The 17,500-nt window shown below is 34.3% G+C and overlaps 1 protein-coding gene across 1 annotated transcript in view; it reads right to left on the minus strand.

Annotated features, from left to right (window-relative positions):
* LOC144964252 (adenylate cyclase type 5-like) overlaps nt 1–17,500 on the minus strand; it is a 128,517-nt gene that overhangs the window by 8,857 nt on the left and 102,160 nt on the right. The window contains exons 7-14 of the mRNA XM_078898310.1: nt 13,452–13,531; nt 9,434–9,575; nt 8,607–8,704; nt 7,607–7,691; nt 5,879–5,995; nt 3,304–3,450; nt 1,629–1,816; nt 504–645 (exon numbers count right to left, since the gene is read on the minus strand). Of these exons, the coding sequence (XP_078754436.1) occupies nt 504–645; nt 1,629–1,816; nt 3,304–3,450; nt 5,879–5,995; nt 7,607–7,691; nt 8,607–8,704; nt 9,434–9,575; nt 13,452–13,531 (999 nt within the window). The remainder of the gene's footprint in view (nt 1–503; nt 646–1,628; nt 1,817–3,303; nt 3,451–5,878; nt 5,996–7,606; nt 7,692–8,606; nt 8,705–9,433; nt 9,576–13,451; nt 13,532–17,500) is intronic.

A 17,500-nucleotide genomic window follows, 5' to 3' on the forward strand; every position in this document is an offset into this window, starting at 1 on the left:
CTATTTTCCGTCCAATATACAAAGAATGGGAGCGATCTATATTCAGCTTTTCGCCCAACCAAGTCATCAATCACATGGTTTGTTGCTGTCCAACGATTGGACATTTCTTCAGAAATGTAAACACGCTGCTTTGTTTATGAAAGTTGTAAACATACCCATGTGTCAAGCTGAACAAAATGACCAATCGTGATAAAAAACGGTGAACACTTTTCACTATGTGGGTCACTTTGAGCACATATTCCAATGTGACCAATGACCTCGAGCACATGGAAATGTAATATAGATCGTGCCCATTGGCACTGGCAGTTTCCTGACTGTGATAACGTCTTTGCGTACTCTGAAAAAAAAAACACATTAAAATTTGGACCCAAAACTCGTCCTTTAAAAATCGAACTATTAAAATATCCCTCATCTTGTCAAAAACTGTCAGACCCTAAGACTCCAACTGATGACCAAAATGTTTAAAATGTTGTGTTTTTTTTTCAGACAATGGCAGTTCTAACCTGAATCATCCAGATGAAGTCAAGACGTCCTGTAGATTCAACCTGCTTTGCATGGAGACCCAAAATAAAAAACACCATAATAATGATGGCCACAGATTCATAACGTAGACCAACTACTGGAAGCGCTTCCTCGTTCCAATCTCTGAGGAAAAAGAAACAAGGTACGCAAAATTATAATTACTTTGGTTATTTTCATTTTGTTATGACCAAAAACCGGTATACATTAATTATGAATTACAAAATTATATTAGTTTTACTTTCCTGATTGATATCTGAAGTCAGACAGGGATAACAGTCCATTCATTTAGAAACCTCAAGTTTTAGGAAGAACTAAAGTTTGACTTTTTTAAAAATTAGCGATAGATTCGAAATATAATGAGCTTCGGGGCCATAGGATGTTATTGGATACAAAGTGATATTAAATGATCAAAAATGATATGCTTGTAAAATGGGAAATAAATGGCAAAGTTTGATCATGTGCAACGTTTGTTCAGGAATCTTATCTTGTAATGAAATCAAGCGATAATTTATGAAGCATTGTGTCTCTGGAATTGCGCTGCATACATTTAATTGATTGCTATTACTATTATTATTATTATTATTATTATTATTATATTATTATTATTATTATTATTATTATTATATTATTTATTATCATCATCATCATCATCATCATCATCATCATTATTATTATTATTATTATTATTATTATTATTATTATTATTATTATTATTATTATTATTATTATTATTATCATTATTATTATTATTATTATTATTATTATTATTATTATTATTATTATTATTATTATTATTATTATTATTATTATTATTATTATTATTATATTATTATTATTATTATTATTATTATTATTATTATTATTATTATTATTATTATTATTATTATTATCATCATCATCATTTCTCTATTTATATTATTATTGAAATTTACTACCAACACAAATTAAAATAAAACTTATTTAAATCCATATTGAAGGGTTTTTTTCCCCTTCATGTACGTGTGTATAATGCGCGTGTTAGTGTCTTAGGTGGGGAAGAGGTTGCTTGTGTCTGTAAATATATGCTAGTGAATGAATATTAGAGAATACTACATATGTATACTTACTGATGGTCTTGACGATAGGCTAGGGTGACAAGGAAGTCTCTGTTGTCGTAGAGAGGGTAGAAGAGGAAATGGACCAAGCAAATGTGGGTGACCCCAAAAATGAAAGTCAGTGGCAGTTTGAGGAACATGCCAGCCTCGAGAAAGACTGACGTAGACATCATGGTGATCACCGTAAGGATGTCAAAATGCTGCCGTTAGAATTAGACAAAGAGGTACAAATAAATAAATAAATAAAAAACAAGAGCATTTATATGGTACAATATCCACTAAATGTACTCAAAGTACTTTAATAGGGGTCCCCTAACCAACACCTAATTAGACAGTGTATGTCCATGGCTTCATCATACTTGATATACTTTCACTGCCGTAGCAGAATATATGAAACTAAAATTCCATTTCCTGTTAGGCACACCTTTTACAGATACTGGCACATAGCTGTCGTCGTAACTGAACAAAAACCTGATACTCATTCACGTCTGAGTTGAATGAGGTAATGTATGCAAAGTTACCCAATGTAACAACACATGGACCAGAGATTTGAAAACAATATCACCCGTCCTGTAATTAATCAAATATCTCTTGACTTAATGACAGGACAAGGCATCATAACAGTCAGCGAGGACACCAGAATTAAATGTTTAAAAAGTATACACGGATGGCCTTTGCTAAAATAAAAACAAAAGCCTGAACATTTCCATCGTAAAGAGGATATATTATGAAAATTTATCGTGCAAAGCATCTCCTCTAATTAAATCATAGCAAAGGATACATATCCATCTAGCTTCCCCTTACTCTTGCCTTTACAACCAACGTTTTCGTCTTTTAAATAATCAACTCACCAAAACCAAACTGCGTCAGCCGTAAAATTTCAAAAGGCCAGTTTTCCGGATTTAGCCGAAAAAGGGCACCCTTGAACATAGCATCCAGAATTAAATACTAAACCATTCATGCAATTTTTATTATATGAAGAAGTCCGTACTTATATGGCTTGTACCGTGAAAAAAAATGATGTTCAAGAAATGATGTTGAATATAAAATTGAAAAGATTTGCATGATAAAATGTTAGACACATCCGACTGGTAATCAGGGAGTCTAAATTTCAATCCCCAGTCAAAGAATCCCTAATTTGGGAATAATTTTATTATTACATTTGTTGACATCTACTCGTACTTACTTGCAGGTCTGAAAACATTTATTGCTATGGCCTCGTTGATGAATGGAAATACTTTTAAACCAATGCAAAATATTTTCCATTGCAACAATGTTAAAACACTCCCAAACCTGCTGTTGTTTATTTAGACCTACAATTTTGTGCAAGTAGGATGACCTGGTTCAATGGGAGCGATCAATATTCATGTTTTCGTACAACCGAGTCATCGATCACATGATTTGTTGCTGTCCAACGATTGGTCATTTCTCAATAAATGTTAACACGCTGCTTTGCTGATGAAAGTTGGAAACATACACATGCGTCATGCTGAACAAAATGACCACTCGTGACGTTGGATATTTCTAAAATAAATTGTGAACACTTCTTATGTGGGTTAATTTTAACACAGTTTTTTAACGTGACCAATGACCTCGAGCACGTGGAAAGGTAATATAGACCATCCCCATTGACAAAATGTCTATGGTCTAATAAAGTGTAGGTAAAGTCTAATGTGTAAGTCCTCACCTCAGGATAAAATGTGGTAGGCTGGTCAGGGTTGCAGACAGTGTACACACTCTCCCGGGTGATGTTGAGGCTGAAGATAGTGGGGATTATGCGACTGCTATTAGTCTGGTTCAGGCATTTAGGAATGAGTGGAATTGCCATACCAAACTGTGACAGGGGTGGGGGGGGGGGGGGGGGGCGCGAAAAGATAATTGATGAACCTGTTAATTGCCGTACTGTCGAAAGACAAGTATTTAAAAGTCTAGCCAGGAATCTGGTCTTTCCAATAATAATAATAATAATAATAATAATAATAATAATAATAATAATAATAATAATAATAATAATAATAATAATAATAATAATAATAATAATAATAATAATAATAATATAATAATAACAATAATAATAGATCTTTATTGTCCAAAATATGGCAATTTGTCATTTAGTTACACTTGGTATAACGTTATATGATTATTATAACATTGAACAGATATTTTAATCTCTCTCTCTCTCTCTCTCTCTCTCTCTCTCTCTCTCTATCTATCTATCTATCTATCTATCTATCTATCTATCTATCTATCTATCTATCTATCTATCTATCTATCTATCTATCTATCTTGTCCTCTCTTTCTTTCACGCGTGCAATATACACAACATAAACATATTCATTTCGTTTTCGATTTGTTACAATTGTGACACCAAATATTATCATCGTTATCAATTTGTCAATTAATCTAACATTAAATAAATTAATCAGTCAATCTGTCAACGCATCAATCTTTGGTTTTGCTGTACCATATGAAATATTCAACATTTTTATTGCTGATGGAACGAACGTTGATTTATACTTGTTGGTTCTACATTTAATCTGACAAACTTTCTCCCAGATGGTTAAAGACTAAATTCATGGCATAAAATATGTTTTTTATTGTTGGTAATTGAGAATGCTTTCCTTTCTATTGCTTTTCCATATTATCAATCGATTTAAATGACCCTCATCTGGGCAAAAACTCTCTGATCTGGGACTTGCAGGAAATGTAAAACTGCATGAAAAAATGTACTATGAAAATATAATATATTGAACAGAGATAAATTTATCGGCTTGTTTATAATTAGAAGGAATAAGTAAAGATCAACATTTCGTACTAGGGTTTTTCTATGCCCAATTACGAATATCATATAAACCGTCACTGTTGTAACGCTGATGAACGACTTGGGTCCAAAACATTTCTTATTGCATATTTTGTTTTTGTGATAATATTATAACATTTGTGTTTCTGTGTGTGTTGTGTATATATACATATATCGTGGTATATATAATAGTGCAATATATATATATATATATATATATATATATATATATATATATATATATATATATATATACATACATATACATATATACACATACACACACACAGAATTGGACTCACAATTTCATGTATATTATCTGATTCACGAAACAAACACAGAGCATAGCCACACTGCTATAAATTGGAATAATTTTAAAAAATCCCACCTGACTTCATTTTCACCACAAACCTCAATCTTAAATAAAGGCCGATTATGAGTATCAAAAGTCTTAAACCTGAGCTTTCTAGGATGTAATGTCATAGTACAAAAGACTTGTTCCAAGTTTCAAAACTTTTATAATAGCAATGACTATGAAAAATGTTTTGTTCTCTTTTTGAGGAAAACTTTTGTCTAAAATCCAAGCCCAATCTCCACTGAGTAAAAATGTTTTTGAATTTTGAAAATCCATTCATAAATAAACAAGTTATACAGTTTTAAAGGTGTCATTTATTTGGATGACCCGCAAAGAGGAAAAAAACGCGAAAATATGGGACGCTTTTTCGGCATTTTGTTTTTCGACCTTTGGTTGTATCTTGCGTAATAAGTGGATTAAAAGATTGAAAGTTGAAGAGCAAATTAGGATGGTGTTTTGTAAAATACGGGAAAAGTACTCGTCATATTCATATGAAATTTTACAACCAAAAAGAAGAAATGTTCATGCATTACCTTGTCAGCGACAAAACCTCCACGCCCGGTAGTTTTAGAAATATTTTACTCCAAAGAGTAAAAATCTATTTTTAACGGTCTTCTGGTAATCGTAGGAGTTTTGTCGCTTGACATAATCTAAAATGACCTTTTTTCTAACTATGTGCCAACTTTCAGTCATATTCATCGATAAACAGCGTCGTAATTAATTTTTTAAAATAGCATATACGAAACGGCTTCGTCCCATATTTTGACGGGAATTTCGTGAGCGAAAAAGAGGCCCAAAGATTTGTGCGGGATAGTCATTTCTATTTTATAATAATTACAATCATCCAAAATTAATAAATCACAACTTGTAATATTTTTTTTGTCTGACCAAAATTTAAAAAGTGAATAGCATAAGTTATACAAGATAAAAAGTCCCCAAAATGATGTGAATAGTTTACCAAAAAATCGTCGTTTTCATTGAACGTGGCGCAATCTGGCCTTAAAGAACCAAAAGCATTCATACTTTTAAAAAATAAATTTCAAGAATTTTATTGTTGAGAAGTTAGAGGAAGGTGTTAAAAAGTAAATATCGATAAAATGCACAAACCATAGGCGAGATGGTGGCAATGAAGATGGGTACAGTGGAAAATGTGGCGATACATTGGGCTAATCGTAATTGCGTGTGGATGAGATGTGGAATTCGCTGACACCACCTGGGTATACACTGGAAAAGAATAACAATATATTATAGCACTGCCGTACTTTGGAAAAACCCATATTTTAAAATTTGGCCAGAAAACTCGTCCTTCACATATCGATCGATTTAAATGACCTCATCTTGACTTTGCGAAATCCAAGGTTTGAGAGATTTTGGGTTTTTTTTTTTGCCAAAATTTAAAATATGGGTATTTCCAGAGTACCGCAGACGCACTGGTCAAGTGATCACCATGCATTTCCAAAGGAATTCAAGGAGACCCACTAATGCATTTAACACAAATGTGAACTCACGAGGAAGCAAATTATAGGCCATGACGAATTTTTGGGAATAGAAAGGATATTCTTCCCTCAACCTTATCTCAAGGGACATTATGTCTATCTTCTATCCAACCTCGTTTCTATGTCATCAACATCCCACTTATCAGCAGAAATACCACACAACCACTTTCTCCGCCTCTTTTCTGCTGTTCTCGTTGATCTAGTTAACGCTGCAACTGCTACTACTACCACCACTACAACAACTACTACGACTACTCTACTTATACTACTACTACTACTACTTAACTACTACTACTACCTACACTACATACTACTACTTACTACTACTACTACTACTACTACTATCTACTACTACTACTAACTACTACTACACTATACTACTACTACTACTACTACTACTACTACTACTACTACTACTACTACTACTACTACTATACTACTACTACTACTACTACTACTACTACTACTAACTACTACTACTACTACTACTACTATCTACTACTACTACTACTACTACTACTATACTACTACTACTACTACTACTACTACTACTACTACTACTACTACTACTACTACTACTACTATCTATACTACTACTACTTACTACTACTACTACTACTACTACTACTACTAACTACTACTACTACTACTACTACTACTACTAACTACTACTACTACTACTACTACTAACTACTACTACTACCTACTACTACTACACTACTACTACACTACTACTAACTACTACTACTACTACTACTACCTACTACTACTACTACTACTACTACTATACTACTACTAACTTACTACTACTAACTACTACTACTACTACTACTACTACTATACTACTACTACTACTAACTACTACTACTATTACTACTACTACTACTACTACTACTACAACTACTACTACTACTACATACTACTACTACTACTACACTACTACACTAATACTACTAATACTACTACCTACTACCACTACTACTACTACTACTACTACTCCCACTACTACTACTACTACTATCTACTATACTACTACTACTACTACTACTACTACTACTACTACCACTACTACTACTACTACTACTACTACTACTACTACTACTACCACTACTACTACTTCTATTCTACAACGAATACTACTTCCCCCGTCATTACAAAGCTAATTCATCTTCTTCATTCATTGCTTCAACTTTTCCTTTAGTCCTGTTTTGCTATTTCTGTTTAGTCGTTTATTATAAGTATAAGTCATAACCCCCCCCCCCCCCCCCCCCCCCCAATGTGGTAGGCGCACTATTGCTCTATTTAGTCGGATTGTGTAGGATTTACCCATGTGACTTACCTTTGAACAGTCAAGGCAACAGAGGATGAATAGGAAAAAGTTTATAGACACCAAGACGAATAGAAATATTATCATAAACTCGGACCTGTAAAAAAACATAAAAAGAAAAACCCAGTGATTTAATGACAATACATCTGGAAATATTTGATTGATTCAGGATTAAAAAGTACTTATGCAAAAGTTGAAAGCAAAATTAAGTTTTAGCTCCAATTTGAGCGCAAAATTCAGTTTTAACAGCTAAACACGCGCACATACCAGCGCCAACACACACACACACACACACACACACACATACACTCATACAAATAATTAATATTGTCTAATTGTTATATGCACAAAGAACAGGGAAATCCAGTTTGCGGCGAATATACCTTTCATTAAAGGATGAACACGTATTACAAATCGTTATTACCTAATGCAAACTACATAATATAGGCTTTTCTGAAAAACTCCTTTTTGTATATATCCCTAAATATGTTTGTGATTTCCATTTGCTTACAATATGAAGCAAATTAAGAAATCTTATCAATAATCAAAACACCAAAAGATGTCTATTTGGAAAATCCTACACATGTATATTTATTATATAATTCTAAATGTATCTAGTATAATATCAGTCGACGAAATTGTGCTGTCGCCGGTTATTTGAACCTAGTATATATCAGGTGGTCACATAAAAAACACGCCGCTGTCTATTTCTTTATATTGTAACCTAAAACACCCCTTCCCCGGTTTCCTTTCATGGCAACGACAGCCAAAACAAATGGAAACATTACACATAACACGAGGTCAAATTATTTTCTCAAAGTTAAATCAAATCACCATCTAAATTGTACTCTGTTCTTAGTATTGTTAATTTCAAACTTTTAATTGTGTCTCTAACAAAAGCACAAGGTCGGAGCAATTTTACTTAATGTACATGAAATCGAATAAGGATACAATACTTTTCAAATTCGTATTAAAAGAGACATTTTCTATATCAATCAACTACAAAACTCACAATTCGAGAAGTAAAATATGAGCAATGACCACAAGGGAGATAACAATCAACTGGCACAGAACGTGGTCGGAAACGTTACGGTCGTATTTTTTGGTATACTGTGAAAAGAAATATGATCGAAAAGAGACGTGTAATTTTAAAAACCAAAAATAAATGAATAAATAAATAAATAAATAAATAAATAAATAAATAAATAAATAAATAAATGAATAAATAAATAAATAAATAAATAAATGTCAAAGTACATACTGATTAGATAGAAATCAAATGTTCCGATGGATAATTGTTTGCGTTTAATAATATAAAAATAAATACAGAGTAAACAAAATAATGGCAAAGGTAAAAAGGCAAAGGTAGTAACTTTTATATTAATTAGATCTACACACACACACACACACACACACACATGCAAACACAAACACAGTCACATACAGTTACATCCACTTAAGTCGCCGCACTAAAGATAGATAGGTAGAAACACACACACACACACACACATAGTTTTATATATATATATATATATATATATATATATATATATATATATATATATATATATATATATATATATACATATAAATATACATATATTATATATATATATATATATATATATATATATATACATATATTGAGAGAGAGAATTGTGTGTGTGTGTGTGTGTGTGTGTGAGAGAGAGAGAGAGAGAGAGAGAGAGAGAGAGAGAGAGAGAGAAGGGGTGGTGTGTGTGTGTGTGGAGGGGGGGGGGGGGTTAAGTGACGAAACCGTAAAACAGGAACGCTATCGAATAAAACAATAAATAGGATAAGTCAAAGAATGCAACGTACTTTTTCTTCAATTTCAGGCTTTGTGAATTTCATTGTAAAACTATTGACATGTTCCGACTTGAGTAAGTCCACACTGCGAGCGTCGATCGCCCTGTTGAGATAATCCGTCACCTCCTCCTCGTTCACACCACTAAATTTCGCCCTGTACAAGATGGATAGCACATATCGATCAAGATCGAGAGCAATAAAAAAATTATAATTGTATTTTTCTAATAGGTTCTTTTTTTTTTTGTTAATGTCCTTATTCGATGTTTAACAGAGACAAAATCAAACTCCCCCAAAACCTAGTCTCAAAATGTATGTTATGCTTCTTAATGGGACAATATATAATATTAAAATCATTTTTTTTAAATTAAAGAAAACAAATAAAAAAACTAAAACGAATGATTTGGTTATGAAAAAGTTTAATCGTTTCAAAATGTTGCGAACTGCAATGTCAGCAAAGATGCAAGTATAAAACATTGCAAATGAAGACATAAAACATATTGCGAGACATTGATGAGATAAAATGGGATCGAAAGTTAACATAAATTGATTTAGGAAAACTAATTATACCAAGAGGGATGTAAAGAGAAGTTGATGTACACTACACAGATCATCAAATGCAAATAGACCAATATTAAGTGATAATTTCCGTAATTAGCACCATGCTCATTTCGTTTAACAATACTCGATATTTAAAAAAAAACCAGTCAAATCTTGCACTGAAAAGGTCACCTACTTAACGTCCTATTGGGTCTAGCCCTCTTATATTACAATATCGGTCGCTTTTTAAAAATTTCATTCACAGGAATGATGAGTCGGATGACGTTTAAAATCCCCTACCATCAGTATGGTAACGCAATATCGGTACCAAGAAATATGACCTTCATCTAAATACCCCCGATTCAGTCAATGGCCACACTTTAATAAAAAATCCCATGATTTCATACTCAATGAATTCATGCCCAAATATTTATAAAATGGTTCAAACAAAAATAAACGTGTGAATTGCTTGATAAAAACAGAACATCAATGTCAATGGAATCTGTGTCTGTGTCAACAGTCTGCCATCAGGGAACAGGACTGTAGTATTAAATCCGCTCTGGAGTAAACATTGATAGGGGTCGTTTCAAAACTAGCACCATTCTCACTGCCACTCAAAATAATTCATTTAATTCATTCAGTCTTGTTCCATGTTTGAGACTCTTTGACAAGTTGGGTGTCATTTTAACCGATCGATATTTGAAATAAACGTTTTCTGGACAAAATAAATATATCAAATATGTTTGCCCTACAGAAGAGATAAATTTCTATTCTATAAAGAGGGAAAACCCTTTTTTATACTAGAGCTCGTGCAATATTGTCACTGCTATCCCCCACAAACTTAAATACACACAGACTTCAGTATTTTGTCCAGAATAATTTTAAACATCAAATATCGATAAATATGATAACCCCCCATCTTCTTGTAAAGTTCTAAAAGCCAAGTATTCTATGAAGGTTTCATATTTTTTTTGGACAAAAGAGGGTAATCGCATTTTTTCGATACTTAAAATAAAAATTTATAATAAAAGTTAAAAAGTTTAGTCAATTTACGGCAGTAAAGACAAGTTTGAGACCGGAAAACTATAAATACTGGATGAATTGGCGCTCATTGCCATCCATCTAGTCAATGACTATGCTCAATGTCGACTTCGCCCGACTTTTACTGGAGACGATGAAAATCAGGTAATCGACGTCAGATTGTACAAAAATTGTACGATGCTGCCTGAAGTCTGGTATGACTCATAAGCGTAGACACTGTTTATTTGAATTTATGGATATACACAGTCAACATCATCTTTGACGTAAAATCACCAAACTCTATGCCGAAGATTGCCTTGTCAATGCCATCCATATCTTAGGAAAAAGTAAAGCGACAATAGCTGTGTTCAGTGAGTGAGTAAAAGACACTGACAGTAAACTCGAACCTAAGACTGACGTTGACTCATTTGTGATTGACAACTACACAAGGGTGACTTTTCACATTTTCATTTAAAATTTCAATGTACTTCTTAATTATAAGCATGGGAGTTTTTCTTTTGTTTTCGACAGCTCTGTTGCCCAATAATTAATAGTTGGGGCAATCTCCTTTCACATTTTTTGCCCAGAAATGGTTGAATCTTAACGGGCTCAATGAAGAAAGTCTAAAATCAACAGATGTAAAACATATTATCTTATTGTGCTTTATCTAATATCCTGAAACATCCTCTATTTGCTAAACATGTCGACGATGTGATCTATTTGACCATGGTCAATTCTGCCGTACAGCGACAAAACCGTTATGCAAAACCTGATTTACAGGAGAGCAAAACTGTTCAAATTCTTACTTTTACAAAACTTGCGGAGAATTGCTGCAAATGTGTATCAACGAAGGTCTTTTCTTATCGATCACTTTTGATGTATAAAACTAAAAAATATAGACCTGGACTATTCGAAAATATGAATTTACTGTTATACGGGCTTTTGTCGCTGTACGGCAGAATTGTGGAACGGATGGAATTTATAGAAATTCCTGTAACTCGGATACAATTCAGATAGTTGATTTGGTTGTGCAAAGCTACCTCATTTTAACTTACGTCCAGAATTAATTGTCAAGTTCCATCAGTATTGTTAGAACAAAGAATGTGCCAAAGAAGGATTCTATTCCACACTCGGGTCCCTTATAGTAGTTACTTACTATAAATATTTATCAAAAGGTCATTTTAAAATGAATAACGAATTGAAAAACGAATGAATCTCAAAAACTGTGCAAAGTCAACCCGGTTTACGGATGGATAATGTAATTGTGCTAATACAAAATTTGTCCTGACAGGCCACTTGTAATTCTATAATAGATGGAAGTGGATTCACTTTATTTACTACGCATGCATTTGAATAAATAAATAAATAAATAAATAAATAAATAAATAAATAAATAAATGAATAAATAAATATGAACATTTTAATAGCACATTTCCACGGATTTACCATGATCAATACGCTTCACAATGTTTTATTTATTTCCCCAGCAGGCAAAATGGAATCACATTTCGATCTCATACAGTACCCGTCGCCTGTCATGGGTCCTTAAATTTTGTACAAACAGTCTCACAATATCCGTCATTGCCTTTAGCCAGGTACTCATTCTCACCTGAGTCGAGTAGTGCCATCATGAGTGTAAAGTCCCTTACAAAAGGTCACAAAGTTGGGAGCAAAACTTTTAATGTCACCAATTGGAGTTAGTACGTTTAAGCGGTTTAACTGCATTCACAACACTTGTGGGTCATTTAACAGCTATGTGGTCTTGTCATATGGATTAGAAGGTCCTGAGTTCAAATCCCTCTCTGGGCTGCACATAGTTAAATCCTTAGAAAAGACTCTTTACTAACATTATCTATCCTTACTCAGGTGCAATATTAGTACCTGGCCGTTAACAGCTGTTTCTGTCGGGCGGAAAGTGTAATATCGCCTAGCAGGCGTCAGGTCTCGTACTGTATGTAAAACGTTGCTGTTGTTAAGGACCCCAAGTATATCTCCTTGAGCATGTTTAGTGGATATCGCGATATATAAATGCTCGAGTAAACCTCAAGAAAAAGTAAGGAAATAAATCCAGATTAAAAGGAAAATAACAGTAAACGATATAAGAAATGTACCGCTTTGCCTAGTATTGTGAAAAGCATTGCGGATGAAACGACTGGGGAAATGCACTTTTAAAGTGTATTCATAACATATATTTATTAGCAGGTTAACGATTACGTTTTCCGGACCTAAACGATCAACTAACAACGAGGAGGAAAACCAGGATCTGTCCTCAAAGGTGGTCACACGACGCCCGATGCGCGAATTTAAACTTGCGCATCGGGCATCGTGTGGCGAAGTCTGAGGACAGATCTTGATATTCTTCCTCGTCGTTGGTCGATCGTTTTGGTTCCGGGAAAGTAATCGGTAACTCGCTATTATACTTCAATCTACAGGCTTAAAGTAGAACGCGAAACTGAAATTCAAATCTACTCACACGTTGTTTTGCTCCTCTAGACCCATCCTCTTCATGGCACTATTTGGGGTTTTCTTCTTCCACACGGCCTTGCTTGAATCCTGTGTGTCATAGGAATCAACAATGAAAAAGATGGCGGGCAAAGACTTGTCATTAAGAGCTGGTGTGTGTTAAGTGAGCATTACTTCTAAACACACAACGTCTAGTAGGAATTATTGCTACCTACTGGATAGAACACCCATCCACATCGCCCTATTTTCTATTATTCAACAGAAATACATATTTTAAAAAATGAAAATGTATTCTATCCAACAAACGTACATCTGTGTCTCGCATGGCAAAAATAAAGCCCAACAAACACCCCCCCCCCCCTCCCCCAATAAACAACAACAAAATTTTTTAAAAGAGTCCCGAGATAAATAATTCAGAGTATTCTTTTTTTTTCTTCCTTTATTTTATTTACTTTTCGCTAGTTGAAATATCACATAATCCACAAAGAAAAAATAGATCGAGATTTTATATAGGCGCAATATCCACTAAACGTGCTCAAAGCGCTTTACAATTTGTCCCTGGCCAACAGCAACACTTAACATGTAGGACGGGACATGACGCATGTTTGGCGATATTACAATTTTTTTTCGGACAGAAACAACGCTGTTAATGGTCAGTACAGTAAGAGAATGTGGCAAAGAGCCTTTTCCAATGACTCAATTATGCGCCGAGAGAGGCTTGAACCCAGGACCTTCCGATCCAAAAGCGAGTATCATACCACCAGACCACAAAGCCGCACAAACAAAAATGTTAACACACTTTTGAAAAGAAAAATTAATTATGCCGTGAAATGACAGTAAATGAAACAAACAAGAGAAAAAAGAGACTAAGAAAGTGCATGTATGGGAGGGGGGGGGGGGAGAGAGAAAGAGAGAGAAAGATAGATAGAGAGAGAAAGAGAGATAGAGAGAGAGAGAAGAAAGATAGAGAGAAAGGGCGGGGGCGGGTGCGAGAGAGAGAGAGAGAGAGAGAGAGAGAGAGAGAGAGAGAGAGAGAGAGTTTATTTTTATTACCATCATAACATATTAATCATCTTCTTTCCATTTTGTATTAATTGTCCCCGTCGTCGTCATTATTATCATCATCACCATCGTCATCATTATCACCACCATCATCATCATAAGTGATATTCAGCATCATCACCTTCATCATCATAATCATTACGTCCACCGCCACCTGCACCACAACCACAACCATCATTACCACCACCATCATTATCACCATCAATGGCGTCACTATAACACCATCATTATCATCAATAACATCACAACCACTACCACCACCAATATAATCAGTAGCATTATTATATCAATCATGATCAGCATCATCATTATCACCAATATCATCATACCACGACACCACCTACACCACCACCACCATCATCATCGTCGTCGTCATCGCTGTCATCACTAATACCATCATCATCATCATCATCATCATCATCATCATCATCATCATCATCACCTAGATCTCTCGATACCACGGTGAACACCCAGGTCAAATCGAACATCAAAGCGAGTCTAGGTATTTGCTAGCCATAACATTTTCAATCAAGGGCCACAGCCATCCAATTATTACCGATTTTATTCTTTCACCACCGCCCAGACCTCCGTCCCATTCTGCAGAATTATCAGTACCCGGCAGTACTCTCAGTGCGATACGGTTTCGGATACATCAAAATGCTTTTCATTTTGCCCAATCCACCCCCCTCCCCCCCCCCCCCCCCCCCCCCCCCCCCCCCCTTTTGAGAAACTAGATTAGGAGCCGCGGAATTCCAATCACTTCATTTGACATAACTCACGTGTCTGTATTAATCTATTGCATCTAAACACGATATATTCTGATTATAGGCGACTGGGTACCAAATTATCGGGATTTCTCAAAAGAATTGAAATCTTTACTATCACGTCGGCCTTTGAAATGAATGGTTATCACGACAGTGAGATTTATTCACAAAGACAATTATCTTCCATTAAGTTGGATATCGGTTTAATATTATATTTATAGAATAAGGTATTTTAAATTATTTCACATAGATGGACACGCAATGTAAGACAAAAGACATGCCTTTAGAAACAGAACACGAAAACAACATAAGACAAAAGTCATGATTCTAGAAACACCACAAAAAGGACAACGCAAGACAAATGACTAGAATCACCTATTAAAAACAACACAAGACAACCACGACTAGAACCAATACTAAAAGACAATGCAAGACAAAATACTAGAATCATCACCAAAAGACAACACAATATAAAGGACTGGAATCATCACTTAAAAGGCATCACATGGCAAAAGACTAGCATCACCACTAAAAGACATCACAAGAAAACAGACTAAAATCACCCCTAAAAGTCAACGCAAGACAAAAGACTAGAGTCACCACTAAAAGATAACGCAATACAAAAGACTGGAATCACAACTAAAAGACAATACAAGACAAAAGACTAAAATCACCACTAAAAGATAACGCAATACAAAAGACTGGAATGACAACTAAAAGACATCACAAGACAAAAGACTAAAATCACCACTAAATGATAACGCAATACAAAAGACTGGAATCACAACTAAAAGACAATACAAGGCAAAAGACTAAAATCACCACTAAAAGACAACGCAAGACAACGACTAGAATCAACACTAAAAGGCACGGACAAAAGACTAGATACAATTAACACTAAAAGACAATGTAAGACAAAAGACGAGAATTACCACAAGGCCTCGAATTAATACAATAGATAGATAGATTGAAAGATAGATAGATAGATAGATAGATAGATAGATAGATAGATAGATAGATAGATAGATAGATAGATAGATAGATAGATAGATAGATAGATAGATAGATAGATAGATAGATAGATAGATAGATAGATAGATACATACATACACAGCGTTTTGTCACAGCGTGGGGCATTGTAAACATATCTAGAAAAATTAGAAGACCAAGACGTGAGATGTAGACACATTTCTAGAAACACCCCATGAACAAGGCACAAAGGTAAGCAAAGAGCGGTTAAATCATTCGTCGACGGATATTCTTTAGGTTAGCAGAAACACTAGCAATGAAGGAAAGTGACCAGAAATGTTTCCTTTTTATAAATAACGAAAATTATTTTTTATCTGTTTAGTTTACAACCAGTTGTAAACAAAATAATATTGTAAATTTTGGTGTAAAGTATTCATTCAGAGCCATACCCTAGCATTTAATGGAAATTTTGTAACGTCTGCTTGTTACTATACTCTTTCGATAGGACGCTAGTCTCGTCGCCAACTCGAACCAAAAGATTTAATTTATGTTGTGTTGTGAGCCCGATTTGCGCTGTTCGTATGTTGTAAGCTAAAACAGACCTATTCCACTGTTGGGACTAAAAAGGAAACAACCCATGGATTAGACATCGTATGACACTTGCAAGACACGTAGCCTATAATAACTATAACAACCAGTGGAGCTATTTTTACATTGCCCGGGCATCTGCTGATCAAATCAATTTAATTCCGTTTGTTAACCTCAACTGTATTATTTTATTTTTTTTAAATTCTATCAGTGAGGGATTTCTATCTCATTAATTTTTTTTTGTTATATACATTTCTTCCTCGATATCACTCGTGTTTTTATTAGTTACGTGAACAACAAAGTGGGTATCTGGTATCGAGACCATAGAGAAATGAAGTGGTTTCCTCTAGACTGGGATTTCCCTCCAAATCGGAAGGCCTATTTAGAATGTCTTGCACTCGGCACTCTGAATTTCACTTTAAATCTATTGTTCTCCCTTAGTCGTATCATTCCTTTTCTTAGTCAACATCAACTCTTAAATTTCGACTTCGACTCTATTGAGTTTCATTACACAAACATCTTGGTTGATATTATTAACATCCTCATCAATTCACAGTGAGGTAGGTATAAACAATCCAGACGATTAAATAACCATCTTCTTATATTTTCTTTATCTTCTTCTCCTCCTCCTCGTACTCCTCCTCCTCCTCCTCCTCCTCCTCCTTCTTCTTCTTCT

Source organism: Berghia stephanieae, chromosome 2, assembly GCF_034508935.2.
Source record: "Berghia stephanieae isolate SIO BIC M18660-M18661 chromosome 2, UCSD_Bste_1.3, whole genome shotgun sequence".
Classification (NCBI taxonomy): Eukaryota; Metazoa; Mollusca; class Gastropoda; order Nudibranchia; family Aeolidiidae; genus Berghia; species Berghia stephanieae.